This window comes from Nannobrachium achirus, assembly GCF_963921795.1.
Source record: "Nannobrachium achirus genome assembly, chromosome: 19".
Lineage (NCBI taxonomy): Eukaryota > Metazoa > Chordata > Actinopteri > Myctophiformes > Myctophidae > Nannobrachium > Nannobrachium achirus.
Window position 1 is genome coordinate 28319335 of NC_137826.1, and position 12089 is coordinate 28331423.

The following is a 12089-nucleotide window of genomic DNA, read 5'->3' on the forward strand; positions in this document are numbered from 1 at the left end:
AACAAAGCAGCATGTTATGTAAAGACACAATAATAAACACAATTCTAATTCAGGTGACAGGTGCCCACTCCTCCTCGTGCCCAGATTTCCCTAATGACCACTCCTATGGGTACCCACATTTCCCTAGTGCCCAGTTTTCCTGGTGTGGGCACCAACTTCCCCAAAAGTATGGTGTCCAATGTCTATGGCCTTTTCCCTAGTGCCCATCTTTCCTGTAGCAACCCAAATCATCCACATGAAAATGTATTTTCTGGCTGGAGTGGGAGATTATAGTGAGACCCCTGTTACTGAGCAAAATTATCTTAACTATAGCAATTCTGATAGCAATTACTATCAGAATATAGAGCTTTAACTTTGACAAAAAACATTGCTTTAACCGGAAAGTATGTGTGTACTTTGCAGTTTAACTGAGGGCATATTGGTGACCCCCCTCCCCCCATAACTTTGAACTTGAATTGAACTTAATATCTCCTGAACACTATGAATGATAAAAAAAGGTGAGCACAAGTTAGACTGGTTGCTTAAAGGCAATGCTGTTGTGAAAGTGATGAGTATTAACATTTGTTATCTGCTGGAGCTGTATTGCAAAACATTTGTTATCTGCTGGAGCTGTATTGCAAAACCTGTCACCATGACAACGGGAGGGACCATTAAAGGGCAGTCCGTACCGTCTCCGAACATCAAACTTTTCGTCGAAAAGGTCCGATTCAACTACAAAATGACGTCACTACTTCTGAAAAGCATTACCCCAAATTAAGAGTTCGGAAAGCTGCAGGTCGGAAAGTCAGAACTTTCCGACGAGAAGTTTGTGTACGGAGACAGTATGGACAACCCTTTAAGAGCCTACATAGCATACTGTGTAGAATATATTCATGTTGTGAACTTCTGATGTTGATGCAGGGAGTGAAATAATTCAAGGAATACCCTTCCTCTTTGTTGTTCCTGTTCATATTTATTGAATGGTCTTCGTGTTAATGTATAACAGTCATACTATGTACAGTAATGTTTTATCCTATTGACAACAACTGGCCTTATACTTATAGAAAACATAACTAGTTAAGTGTGTCAAAAGGTGTCATGGCAGTATTTCTTTCAAAATATCCAATATGATTTCTTAAATAACCACCATAGTACTAAAAATATGGAACACAATTATGCAGTCGATTTGATCCGTTTAGCTACAACCTAAGTTGCCTACATTGCAGCGGCGTGTAACCATCTATGGGTGTCAACAAAGAGCAACAGTTAAACTCTAAATAAATTAACACTCGCTGCTAAGTTTAGTGCAGGAGGGATATCGGAACATATAATTAGTGTGTACAGTAAATCTTCACATTTTATCCACTGTAGAGTACACATGATAGATTTCAAAATGTAATTAATTGCATATCTACAGTACAAATAGCAATAGTATTAAGGACACATCTGTTTCATCATCATGGCATATCATTAGTATACGTGCACCATTCCATAAAGGAAAGTCCAGAATAGGACATAAGTGAAGAGGCCTCCAACGAGGCCGCCAATGAAAAGCACCCGGCGAGATTTGAAGCACTTGTTCCACCGGCGTCCCGCTTTGAGGATGAGCAGCAGAGAGAGGAGGAATGAGGCGAGGAAGTAAAAGATGAAACCATAGAGTCCAGTCAAGCCGAGGATCCCTGCGGTGGCTCCCGACAGGGCAGATACTGAGGTGCGGCAGTAGTCCAGCACGGCGGCGTTGCCCCTCACAGCAATCTCACTGATGAACTGTGGTCCCTCACGCTTGGCTATCACTCCTGCCATGTCAGCGAGCCTGTCTCTTCTTGTCAATGTCCAGAGAAAGCTGTGTGTTGCTGCTGGAATAAAAGCAAATCACATCAGTTGTCAAAAAAGGTGGTTGACAGCAAATTAATTCCACACAGTCTTTACAAAGGATGTATACATAATAATGACAAAGTACTAGAACCAGGCTTCACAGACAAGCAAGCACTGTGACTGACTTCACAATGTATGCTACTGCAAATTGGCCACGTTACTTACATCTGTATTCTGCATCTTTGATTCTACTATTCTATCTGAGTGAGTGTGTGTGTGTGTGTGTGTGTGTGTGTGTGTGTGTGTGTGTGTGTGTGTGTGTGTGTGTGTGTGTTGAGTACAAAAAGGACCACTCTTTGCTTTGGATGTAAACAAGTCATAGTGCTTTCTTGGGTTTAAATTCTATTAGTAGACCTGTATCTGAAATGTACAGTCCTGTGCTTTTCCTATGCAAACTTATAAAGGAAATCTGGAGGTCTCAGTTGGAACTGTTACCCCCGCGACCCGATTCCGGATAAGCGGTTGAAGATGGATGGATGGATGGACGGACGGACGGACGGACGGATGGATGGATGTTTCAATCAATCAATGAATCAATGTGTGTGTCGTTAGCTTTAATGCTAGCTTCTTTAGCTGCTTGCTAACACATTCTCACCTCCTGAAGCGTCACAACGATGTGCTGCTGCGGTGTCCGCGTTCACTCCTCCACGAGCTCAACTCTCAATGTTCAACCAACAAGCGACACAAGAAAGACGATGTGTTAGGAATGTAATATTGTAATAAATAACGTTCAACATTCATCTAATATGCTCGCCTGCCGTTGTTCAAAGTCGGCCATATTATTTTCGAAACGCATTGTGGGTAAAAACATTAATGAGCGTACAAACGTCATGTTGGATACGTCACGAATGATACAAGGAGAGAGGAGACGTTATAATCATGGTTATAATATATAATGTATCCATTTACTGCCAGTTGTCTTGTCTGCTATGAATGGCGACAACGGCACCATAATAGCACAGTGTAGCTTTTACAAACGGCGCCCTTGTCCCTTGACCAAGTTGTGGACTTGGGACTGCCCTTTTTAAGTCCAATGTACAAAACAGGAAGACTACTGTCTGTCCGTAGTAGCCATGTCAAAATATGTCCTGGGCATAGATATAGGAACCACTTCGATAAAAGTTGTTTTAATAGAACATAGCTCTAAATCAGTAGTTACGCAGTACTCCTTGCCAACAACGTCTGATATCGTAGACGATGCAGAAATATTACAGGTAAGCGAACATGATGCACCATGGCATCACATCACCACCACGTCTGAGACAAGTGTTAAATATCGGTGTGTGTGTGTGTGTGTGTGTGTGTGTGTGTGTGTGTGTGCGCGCGGGCGCGCGCGTGTGTGTGCGTGCGTGCGTGTGTGTGTGTGTGTGTGTTTTCTGTCATTATAGGCTAAAGAGCAGGATACTGGCCAAATAATAAGAACCCTGAACAAATGCGTCTCTTTTTTGCCGAGAGACAAACGACAGAATGTCATCGGAATCGGAGTGTCTGGACAAATGCATGGTGTTCTGTTTTGGAAAGCAAAGAGTGGTGAGAATAATGCCATATTGTGCTTTATTTATGTTCTCTGACTGGCTCTCTGATGCTGTGCAGTGGTACTTAGTTCCCTCTGCTGGTTGTCTGGAGGATTGCACTTTTTTTTGTCTGGTATTTTGACAGATTTCCAAGTCACTTTAATAAATGAAGTTATAAACAGTAATCTACAATATTTCAGTGAAATTAAATGTCTATTCAATAACAATTAAATATGTGTATTTGGAAATTAAATTGCTGAATTATTGTGACCATTAAATGGTACAAATGATGAGATTCTAAATTAAGCAATTCACTAACAGTATCATTTTGGATCCTCTTCTCTGAGTTTGAATGAATATTTGCCCTGAAACCTCAAACCTGATGAAAGCATGCTCTCATCATAGGAATATGCAATATGAATGGTGTCCCTTGATCTAAATGAAGTGCTTCCATCCCCATAGAAAAAAGACAATTGGGTTTTACTTTAGCCCATACTGTTGATAATTTAGGATTTATTTTTTTGTTTTCTTTTGAAATAATGTCTTACTCGTGAATGAAGTGAGCAGAAATTAAGTTAAATTAGTAGTACTATTAGTACACAGTAAAATCCTAAAAGTATTCATTTTACCCTGAGAATGGAACCAATTACAGATCCATTTGATTCCATTTGTACACTACACTCTCAGTGTTAGATTAGGATTTTACAACCCTGTATTAATCATCTTTGCCTTTCTAGGTTGTGACTGGTCCAACGGAGATTTCTTCACAGCCAAAGACTCCAGTCAGCTGATCACCTGGCAGGATGGGCGCTGCAACAGTGACTTCCTGTCCTCTCTTCCAAAGCCACGCTCACACCTCAGTGTGGCCACTGGGTTTGGCTGTGCCACTATCTTCTGGTACATGAAACACAGGTCAGTCTACTCATACCTCATTCTACTTGCCCCATTTCAGTTTCTGGTCACATATAAACTGACACCTGTTATTCTAGGCATTATGGAGTGTTTTGAGCGGTGCAAACCGCTCCTATAAGTGGCTGTGCGTGTGGCGGTAGCCCTTTTCCTCAGCGTTTTGCCATAGTAAAATGTGTGTGCGTAGCATCATGTTTGTCTAGTGATGTCATATGTTGTATGTCTGTAGCCTTTTTCCTCAGCGTTTTGCCATAGCAAAATGTGTGTGTGTCCGTAGCTGTGCGTGTGTCCGTAGCCTTTTTCCTCAGCGTTTTGCCATAGTAAAATGTGTGTGCGTAGCATCATGTTTGTCTAGTGATGTCATATGTCGTAGGAAAATCCCAGTTGGGCGGTGTCCCAGTTGGGCGAACAGACTGTAATTATTGTCCACGACATTGCGGCGCGAGTGCCCCCGAAGAGCGGGCCAGGGCCGCGCGAGTTACGAAGCCGTGGTGAATGCAATTGTTATTTACGGCCCAGGCCATAAGGCCTGGGCAAGCGCACGATAAACGCATGAATGGGATGAAGATCGCTTGCTTTACAGTCTGTTCACCCAACTGGGACACCGCCCAACTGGGACTCGCCCATATGTCGTATGTCTGTAGCCTTTTTCCTCAGCGTTTTGCCATAGCAAAATGTGTGTGTGTAGCATAGCTTGTACATCCTAGGCTTAAATCCTAGTCTGAAGATGTTATGCAAGCACGACCACTGCTCACTTCACATTGGGTGTGATTTTGTTATTGACAACAGACTATGAACGGACTATGAACTATGAACAGACTAACAGTTTTTTGCTCTATCGGTGTATCTTTCTTTGTTGATGCTGCTATTTGTTTATGTGAATGCACTAAACAACATGTTATATGTTTCATATACAGTGACAAATAAATATTGTATCTTATCTCAATGGTAAATCTGGCAGTTGAAATTGTTACATTTTAATAATTAGTGGTCTGCATTGGTAAATGACCTGCATTTATATACTGTGGCACCTTTATCCAAAGTGATTTACAATAAGCATTGCACTCATCCGTTCACACACCCACCGATGGAGGCAACCATGCAAGGAACCACTCTCTCATCATCATCATCATCGAGAGCTGTTAGAGTTTCATTGTCTTGCTCAAGGAAACTTCGACATGATGCCAGGAGGAGTCTGTGACTGAACCAGGAACCTTCAGTTGTGGCTCTACCTCCTGAGCCTGTCTTTATTTAATCAGATAAAAGATGTCAGATAAAAGATGGGCGATCCGGGCACCCTAGGTTAAAAGAGGCAAAAAAAATAACAGCCTTTATTTAATACAACACCAACATGTCGGACCTGAAATGGTCTTCATCAGGGCTAAAGGGTGATGAAGACCGCTTCATCGGGAGGGAATTCACAGGTAGACATTGATCTGTAACCATTTTCAATCCATTCTTCGAAATCTAAAAATATGTTCTCTGAACACAGACCAGAATTCCTTGCAGACTTCACAGTAGCAGGGACTATCCAGGACTATGTGGTGTCCATGCTTTGTGGTCTGGAGACGTGTGTGATGACCGCCCAGAATGCAGCCAGCTGGGGATACTTCAACACCGCCACTAACCAGTGGAATGTGGACATGTAAGCATTGGTTAAACACTTAAAAGTGTTTACTCCGTCATACGATGGTGTTGTGTGAAAATAGTTGATGAATTGATACATATACAGTAGGACCACAATGGTCCCCAGGACATTGTTTTGTGTTATGCTTTTAGCCTTAATGTCTTACTGTACCACGTGCTGTTAACATTTCTGACTAATAAAGTATTAAAAAACAAAACAAAATACTAGTGATGTTAGAATTGACTTTTGTGCATGTTCTGTCCTAAACTACTTTTGTGTGTGTTAAATTACATCCTATTCACACTTACTTGTATACTTACTGTGTCTGTATGCTGCATGTCAACTAAAAGCATCTGTATGTGTGTGTGTGTGTATGCATGCTTCAGTTTGAAGGATGCTGGCTTCCCTTTGCACCTGCTCCCTCAGTGTGTGTCATCCGGTTGCTTGGCTGGAGAGACGTGCACGGACTGGCATGGCATCCCTGCACACACACCAGTGGGGGCAGCCCTGGGAGACTTCCAGTGCTCTGTGTACTCCTGCATGACTGCCCACACAGATGCAGGTGAAAAGATATTACACTCTGAGAGTGTAGGTAGAGTTAAATTAACACAGAGGATTTTATTGTCCACACACAGAGTCGGTGGTTGTCAGTTTCGTTGTTTTTGTGCATAATTACCTTAGATATGCCTAATGATTTTTATAGCAAAGAGAGATTCACATCCTATTCAGGGTCGAAACTATCCAAATGCTGGAGAAATGGCTGATTGACAAAAAAAGAAATCTGCACACTGCTTCTCAGCTCCACTTGTTTATTACTGTTCCTCAGACGGTCAGACCAGGGGTCTTCAATGTTTTTCAAGCCAAGGACCACTAAACACCATTTTCCTGAGCACTCCCCTGTAGAGAGCGCCGCTGCCATTGCCGTGGTGTAGACAGCAGCCAGTAAAATTATTGAAAATGGGAAATACTCAAGTAAAGTACAAATACTCAAAATTGTACTTACTGTAAGTATAGTACTTAACACTTTGCTAGCCGAAATAGAATGGCTTGTTGATAGATTAGCCGTGAAATTTCTATTATTGTATTATGATCTGAGACATAATATTATGTTTATAAACATGAGCCCGCCACCCCTCCTTCTTGGACGTCGCCGTTGTTTTTTCGTTTTTTTCGATCCCCCGGTCGTTTGCTCACCATGAATATCTGGATCTCCATTGACATAGAGTGGCGGTTTTGGCCGAGGCGTCTTCTCCCCGTGCGTTTCGCGTGTGCGATCCGTGCGCATATAATCCAAGCATATGGTCCAGGTACTGAACAGTCGATGTGACCATTTTGGCTAGCTTAGCCCTTAGCACTCCAGCTATGCTAATGTTATCGTCTAAACAGTAAACGGACGGCTGCTAGGAAGCCTCTGCAGGGAATGGACCTGGCGTCACTTCCGGTTCATGTCAGAGCAGCCATGAGCTATCGATGGACGAGCGGTGACTAGGGAAGGTTAGACGATCGCCGATTTTCGGATAAAAATAATTTATTTCGTTTTTAATGACCCAGTACGGTAAAAGACGGTGCGGCTGAGACATCCTTGCTCAGATGTCCGGTATATTCCGGTTTTAATATTAAGGGGCTCCCCGATTCATGTTAATGTGTATTTTCAGACATTTAACCACTTAAACCGTCAATACTTTGTTAACGTGACCTCTCATTCTGTACTGCTTTTCCCCCCCTCTCCACCAAACCTTCACCAAACCAAAGCCAAGAGCTTGTATAGCTGCTCTTTTTGCTAAAGTTCTCCTAAGAATAGGGAAGCTAGGGTTCAAGTGGTTAATACAAAAAAAAAGTAGTAACTGTAGTAACTCTGAGGACCCCTTAGGGGTCACGGACCCCCTGTTGAAGACCCCTGCCTTAGACGCTTCAATCATAAGATCTTCCTCAGCAATTCCTAATAATTGTTTTTACTTCTCTCTCTTGTAATTTCCTAGTTCTCAACATAAGCACCTCAGCGCAGCTGACCTATGCAATGCCAGCAGGTTTCAACCCCCCAGATGTTCCTCAGCCTATGTCTTCCATCTCTCACTTCCCCTACTTTGATGGCTCATACTTGGCAGTGGCAGCGTCACTCAATGGAGGAAACGTGATGGCCACTTTTGTGGGGATGCTTGGCGCGTGGATGAACGAGCTTGGTACGTCAGTTTCACCTGATTGATTGATTGATTGAATACTCAGACCTGCCAACCTGTACGCATTTTGCGTAGTAAGCACGCATTTTTAGTCTCTGTACGCAGGTACGCAAACTCCTCTAACGGCTACGCATTATCGGGGGATGGTAACACAACACATTCTGCGTTGTGTTCGGTTGTGTTGTGGCTTAAAGTGAGGCAAAACATTTTTCTCCCTGCCATGTAGTTCCTCCCAGGCACCACATGAATGGTGTGTGAATGGGGCGCATGGCGCTGGGGAGCACTAGAACGGAAGCGATGCTCGTTTTGTCGTTAGAAGAAGAATTTAACCGATTGGAGGACGGAGTCTGTTTGTTTTGGTCATAGAGTTATAAGAAGGTTTTGGTTTAGTTCAGCATGCACGCATCTCACAGCGACGCCGACGAGTTATCAATCGGATACATAACGGCGATATTAATCAGATTAATGTAAAAGAAGATGATACGGAGAAGGGCCGTGGTGTCGTGCGAGTCGATGCACAGCGACTGTTCCCCCCCTCAGTGCTGCCAACGATCTAACAGGTAATAATAAAGTTTTAAAACCCTCCTCTGAGGTGAATTCACATGTCATAGCAGCCACGATGGTGAGAATTGGTGAAATCTTGTACTATGCCTAACCTAAACCTATCTTGCGACGCTGGTGAAACAAAACGAGCGGCTGCGCTCAGCCTGGAGCTGTTGTGTATGAAGTCCGTGTTATACTTCGTCATACGACGGTGTTGCAGCGAGCAACCAGTCGGAAAAGTCAAAACGTGTGACCCAGTTCTTTCTTAGTACAATGAACTGAAGCATACATTGGCCACGATTGGATAAAATACTGGGCTGCCTGTTCCACTTTAACTCGAGTATGAATGAATGAATTAGGCCGATGTGTATTGTCAAAAACATTAACAGTGAACAAATTATTTATCACCTGTGAATCTATGAAGACATTAATGGTCTATCAACAATGAGTAGCCTGCAGCCTATATGAATGAATATACAGACTAGGCTGTATGTGATCTATACACAATGTAGGCCTATATATTAATTAATGGATGGAATAGAAACCTACATGAGTTGTATACTTTCAACTTCTTGAAAATCATGCACAGAAATGTGGATTTATTTAGGCTGCTCAATTAACAAAGACACATGTTTATGTAAATAGCCTACTTGACAATGAAAAGCTATTTTGCCATTTGAATAACATGATTACATTGATGTATGTTCATTCATAAAGTCACTGGTGATAGACTGTTTTGCTAGTCTATTGTTAACTAACTCTGAGCAAGGGCAGTTAGTATATTTTATTAAAGATTTGTCAACAGAATTGCCAATGCAACATTATTGTATTGCCTGGTAATACTAGCCTACTTTTTCTCAGGACCAAATGGCATTGTTATTTAAAAGGTTGTTCTAACATCTTGCCTCCTCCTATTAGTGTAAGTCAAGACATGCAATGTGCTACATTTCTGGTGTGAAATTTTGTTAACATAACTGTCAAGGTCCCACCCAAAAAGGTGCATGGAACCCCCCAAAATATACGCTGTTTTGTGAGGGAAAACAACAAAAATTGCACCGCGGGCGCTGCGCGGGCGCTGCCCGGGCGCTGAGTACTCAAAAAAATTTGCCAGGGTTGGCAGGTCTGAATACTTTATTAGCAGTTTGCACACAAAAAAGCATAGGAAAGTACAGTTCACTACAAGGTCTGCTAAGAGGATTTTAAACCAAAGAAAGTCTATGGCTTGTTTCCATTGGGGTCCTTCACTCAATTAATCGAAACATTTATACCTATACTGTATGTACGCTTAATGTTCTGAAAATGTAAGAGAACACAGATATTTGATCTTTAACCCATTTAGAACGGGTACACATTATTGTGTATCATTATTTTATGCTTTAACTATTGAAAAATAGCAGATATACAAGCTCACAGCGCGGCACCGAGTGCCGCGCTGCGAGCTTGTAGATCTGCTATTTTTTTTAAATCGTGAAAATTAAAATTTTGACCCAATTCTATAAGTGTCTTTTGAATCCTTCTAAGATTTTTTGAAAAACCTATGTTTCTATGTCAGCAATCTGGCCAGCCATCGTCAAAGAAAAGGTCCTTTTCACTTAACTGGAGCTCAGTTAGTCTGTTCTTGAGAGACTACCATGTCAGTGGTTCTCAAACCTTTTCATGTGAAGGACCCCCAAACTGATATTTATTTGGCCACGGACCCGCATCTCAACATATTTAGTTCCAGGGACCACCCAGAAGCAAAATTTGATTTACCAACGTTCGCTTTGAAAATACATATATTCAAAGATTTGCACACATTTTCACGACTTTTTCAAAAATAGCAGATTTACAAGCTCGCAGCGCGGCTGTGAGCTTGTATATCTGCTATTTTTCACTGGTTAAAGCACTCAATAATTCTAATATAAACCCATTCCACATGTATGTACACTGTTCTGCTTTATTTCGCAAAGGAGTGGAGCTCAGTGATTCAAGCCTATACGAGAAGCTGATCTGCTGCGCTCTGAGCCAAGAAAACACCGATATGAAGGTAAGCCCCACCCTCCTCGGGGAGAGACACAACCCACTCAGGCTAGGCGAGGTGGTCAACATCTCCACCTCCAGTCTGTCCCTGGGCCACGTCACCAGGGCAGTGTGCCGCGGCGTCCTGGACAACATCACCGCCATGATGCCCGTTGCCCTCCTGCAGGAGGCGGGGGTGAAGAGGATCATGGGAAGTGGCAGTGCCCTCTGTCGCAACGAGGTGCTGAGGCAGGAGGTGGAGAGAGTGTTTCCTCAGCATGTGGAGTACAGTGAACACGTGGACTCTGCTGCAGGCGTGGCCATGGTGTTCTGTGACAGAGTCTGAACAACAGTAATGATATCGTTGCTGTCGGATGGAAAACCTCATGTCTAAAACTGTTATTCTGTGTGACACTGTAGTATGGCAAATTATGGCATTAATTTAAAAGAAATAAACACAATATATGAAGATATAAGGTTTCTGCCAGACAGCAACGATATGAATGAGGAGAATATATGTTTTAGTTGCAAAAAAAGCAACTCAAAAACAATATGAACATTGCATTTTTGCAATTTTCAACATTTCAACATTCCAATCATATTTTATTAAATGTTTATAATAATTTGTCTTGGATAATAAATGTTACATTTGCAGTTTAATTTATTAATTAGGGTAGTGTGATAAGGTATACAGACCTTTGTATGTTTTGTGGAATAATGGGCCATTCATCACTGAAATGCCTCCAAACCTAATCTGGCTAGTGCCTTTTTATCCAGGCATCAGTCCTGTTTGATTCATGTCCTGTAATGTACTCAGTAAAATCATGAGTGTACATTTAATGCTGAAAGTGTAAAAATGGATTGGGCTGGGGTGCCTGGTGGTGCAGCCAGCGGACCTGAGTTTTAATCTGACTCTCTTCATGTGTCCCCTCTCTCTCCTCGGTTTCTCAAGCAAAATCTGCCAATTAAAATAAAAACAATTGGTCGGGCCTATTTTTACACTCCCGAGTTAAATGAACAATTAGGGATTTGCTGTCTGCAACCTTCAAGTAGTTTAATGTCTCCTGCTCTTTCATTTCATTTCATTCCATGTTATTGTTTACATGCTGATTATTAGTTTATTGTGGTTAATTTATTTAGATTTATGAGACGGTTATGAGACAAAGTATATATCTTTTTACCTTTAGGGCCTAAAGGTACAAATATTTAAAGTTTAAGCCTACTTCTGAGAATATGCTCACAGCCCATAGAGTCCATGACAATAGTTTGTCAATGTCATGTCTATGTCATAGTTTTATTTGTGCTGGTGTAAGGTACTGTCTATACTGTAACCTATACTGTAGACCAGTACAACCACATGACTCTGCTGTAGTGCACTAGAGCAGGTGTTCCCAAACGTTTTTGGCTCAGGGCACCCCTACAAATACTTTTTTCATCCAAGGCACCCCTACATTATCTTAATGAATG

The 12089-nt window shown here is 42.0% G+C and overlaps 2 protein-coding genes across 3 annotated transcripts; one reads left to right on the forward strand and one right to left on the reverse strand.

Moving 5' to 3' along the window:
* Window positions 1–970: 970 nt before the first annotated feature.
* On the reverse strand, window positions 971–2632 carry emc6 (ER membrane protein complex subunit 6). 2 transcript variants are annotated; one of them, XM_080749674.1, is made up of 2 exons: window positions 2450–2632; window positions 971–1832 (listed from the first exon to the last, which is right to left on the reverse strand). In XM_080749674.1, exon 2 carries the CDS (start codon window positions 1780–1782, stop codon window positions 1450–1452), a length of 333 nt encoding a protein of 110 aa, XP_080605800.1. In that variant the 5' UTR covers window positions 1783–1832; window positions 2450–2632; the 3' UTR covers window positions 971–1449. The 2 variants fall into 2 exon arrangements, with proteins under 2 accessions (XP_080605800.1, XP_080605799.1); XM_080749673.1 differs by having other exon boundaries at window positions 971–1835.
* A 171-nt stretch (window positions 2633–2803) lies between these two features.
* Window positions 2804–12058, forward strand: shpk (sedoheptulokinase). Its single transcript, XM_080748822.1, has 7 exons — window positions 2804–3068; window positions 3243–3384; window positions 4106–4280; window positions 5770–5922; window positions 6291–6466; window positions 7884–8084; window positions 10574–12058. Exons 1-7 carry the CDS (start codon window positions 2928–2930, stop codon window positions 10966–10968), a joined length of 1383 nt encoding a protein of 460 aa, XP_080604948.1. The 5' UTR covers window positions 2804–2927; the 3' UTR covers window positions 10969–12058.
* Window positions 12059–12089: the final 31 nt, after the last annotated feature.

Excerpts from the sequence above, each read along its gene's own strand:
- emc6 (XM_080749674.1), bottom strand. The coding sequence starts at position 1,782 with ATGGCAGGAGTGATAGCCAAGCGTGAGGGACCACAGTTCATCAGTGAG.
- shpk (XM_080748822.1), top strand. The coding sequence starts at position 2,928 with ATGTCAAAATATGTCCTGGGCATAGATATAGGAACCACTTCGATAAAA. Across the intron at positions 3,069-3,242 it reads ACGATGCAGAAATATTACAG|GCTAAAGAGCAGGATACTGG; the intron begins GTAAGCGAACAT and ends CTGTCATTATAG. Across the intron at positions 6,467-7,883 it reads GACTGCCCACACAGATGCAG|TTCTCAACATAAGCACCTCA; the intron begins GTGAAAAGATAT and ends GTAATTTCCTAG.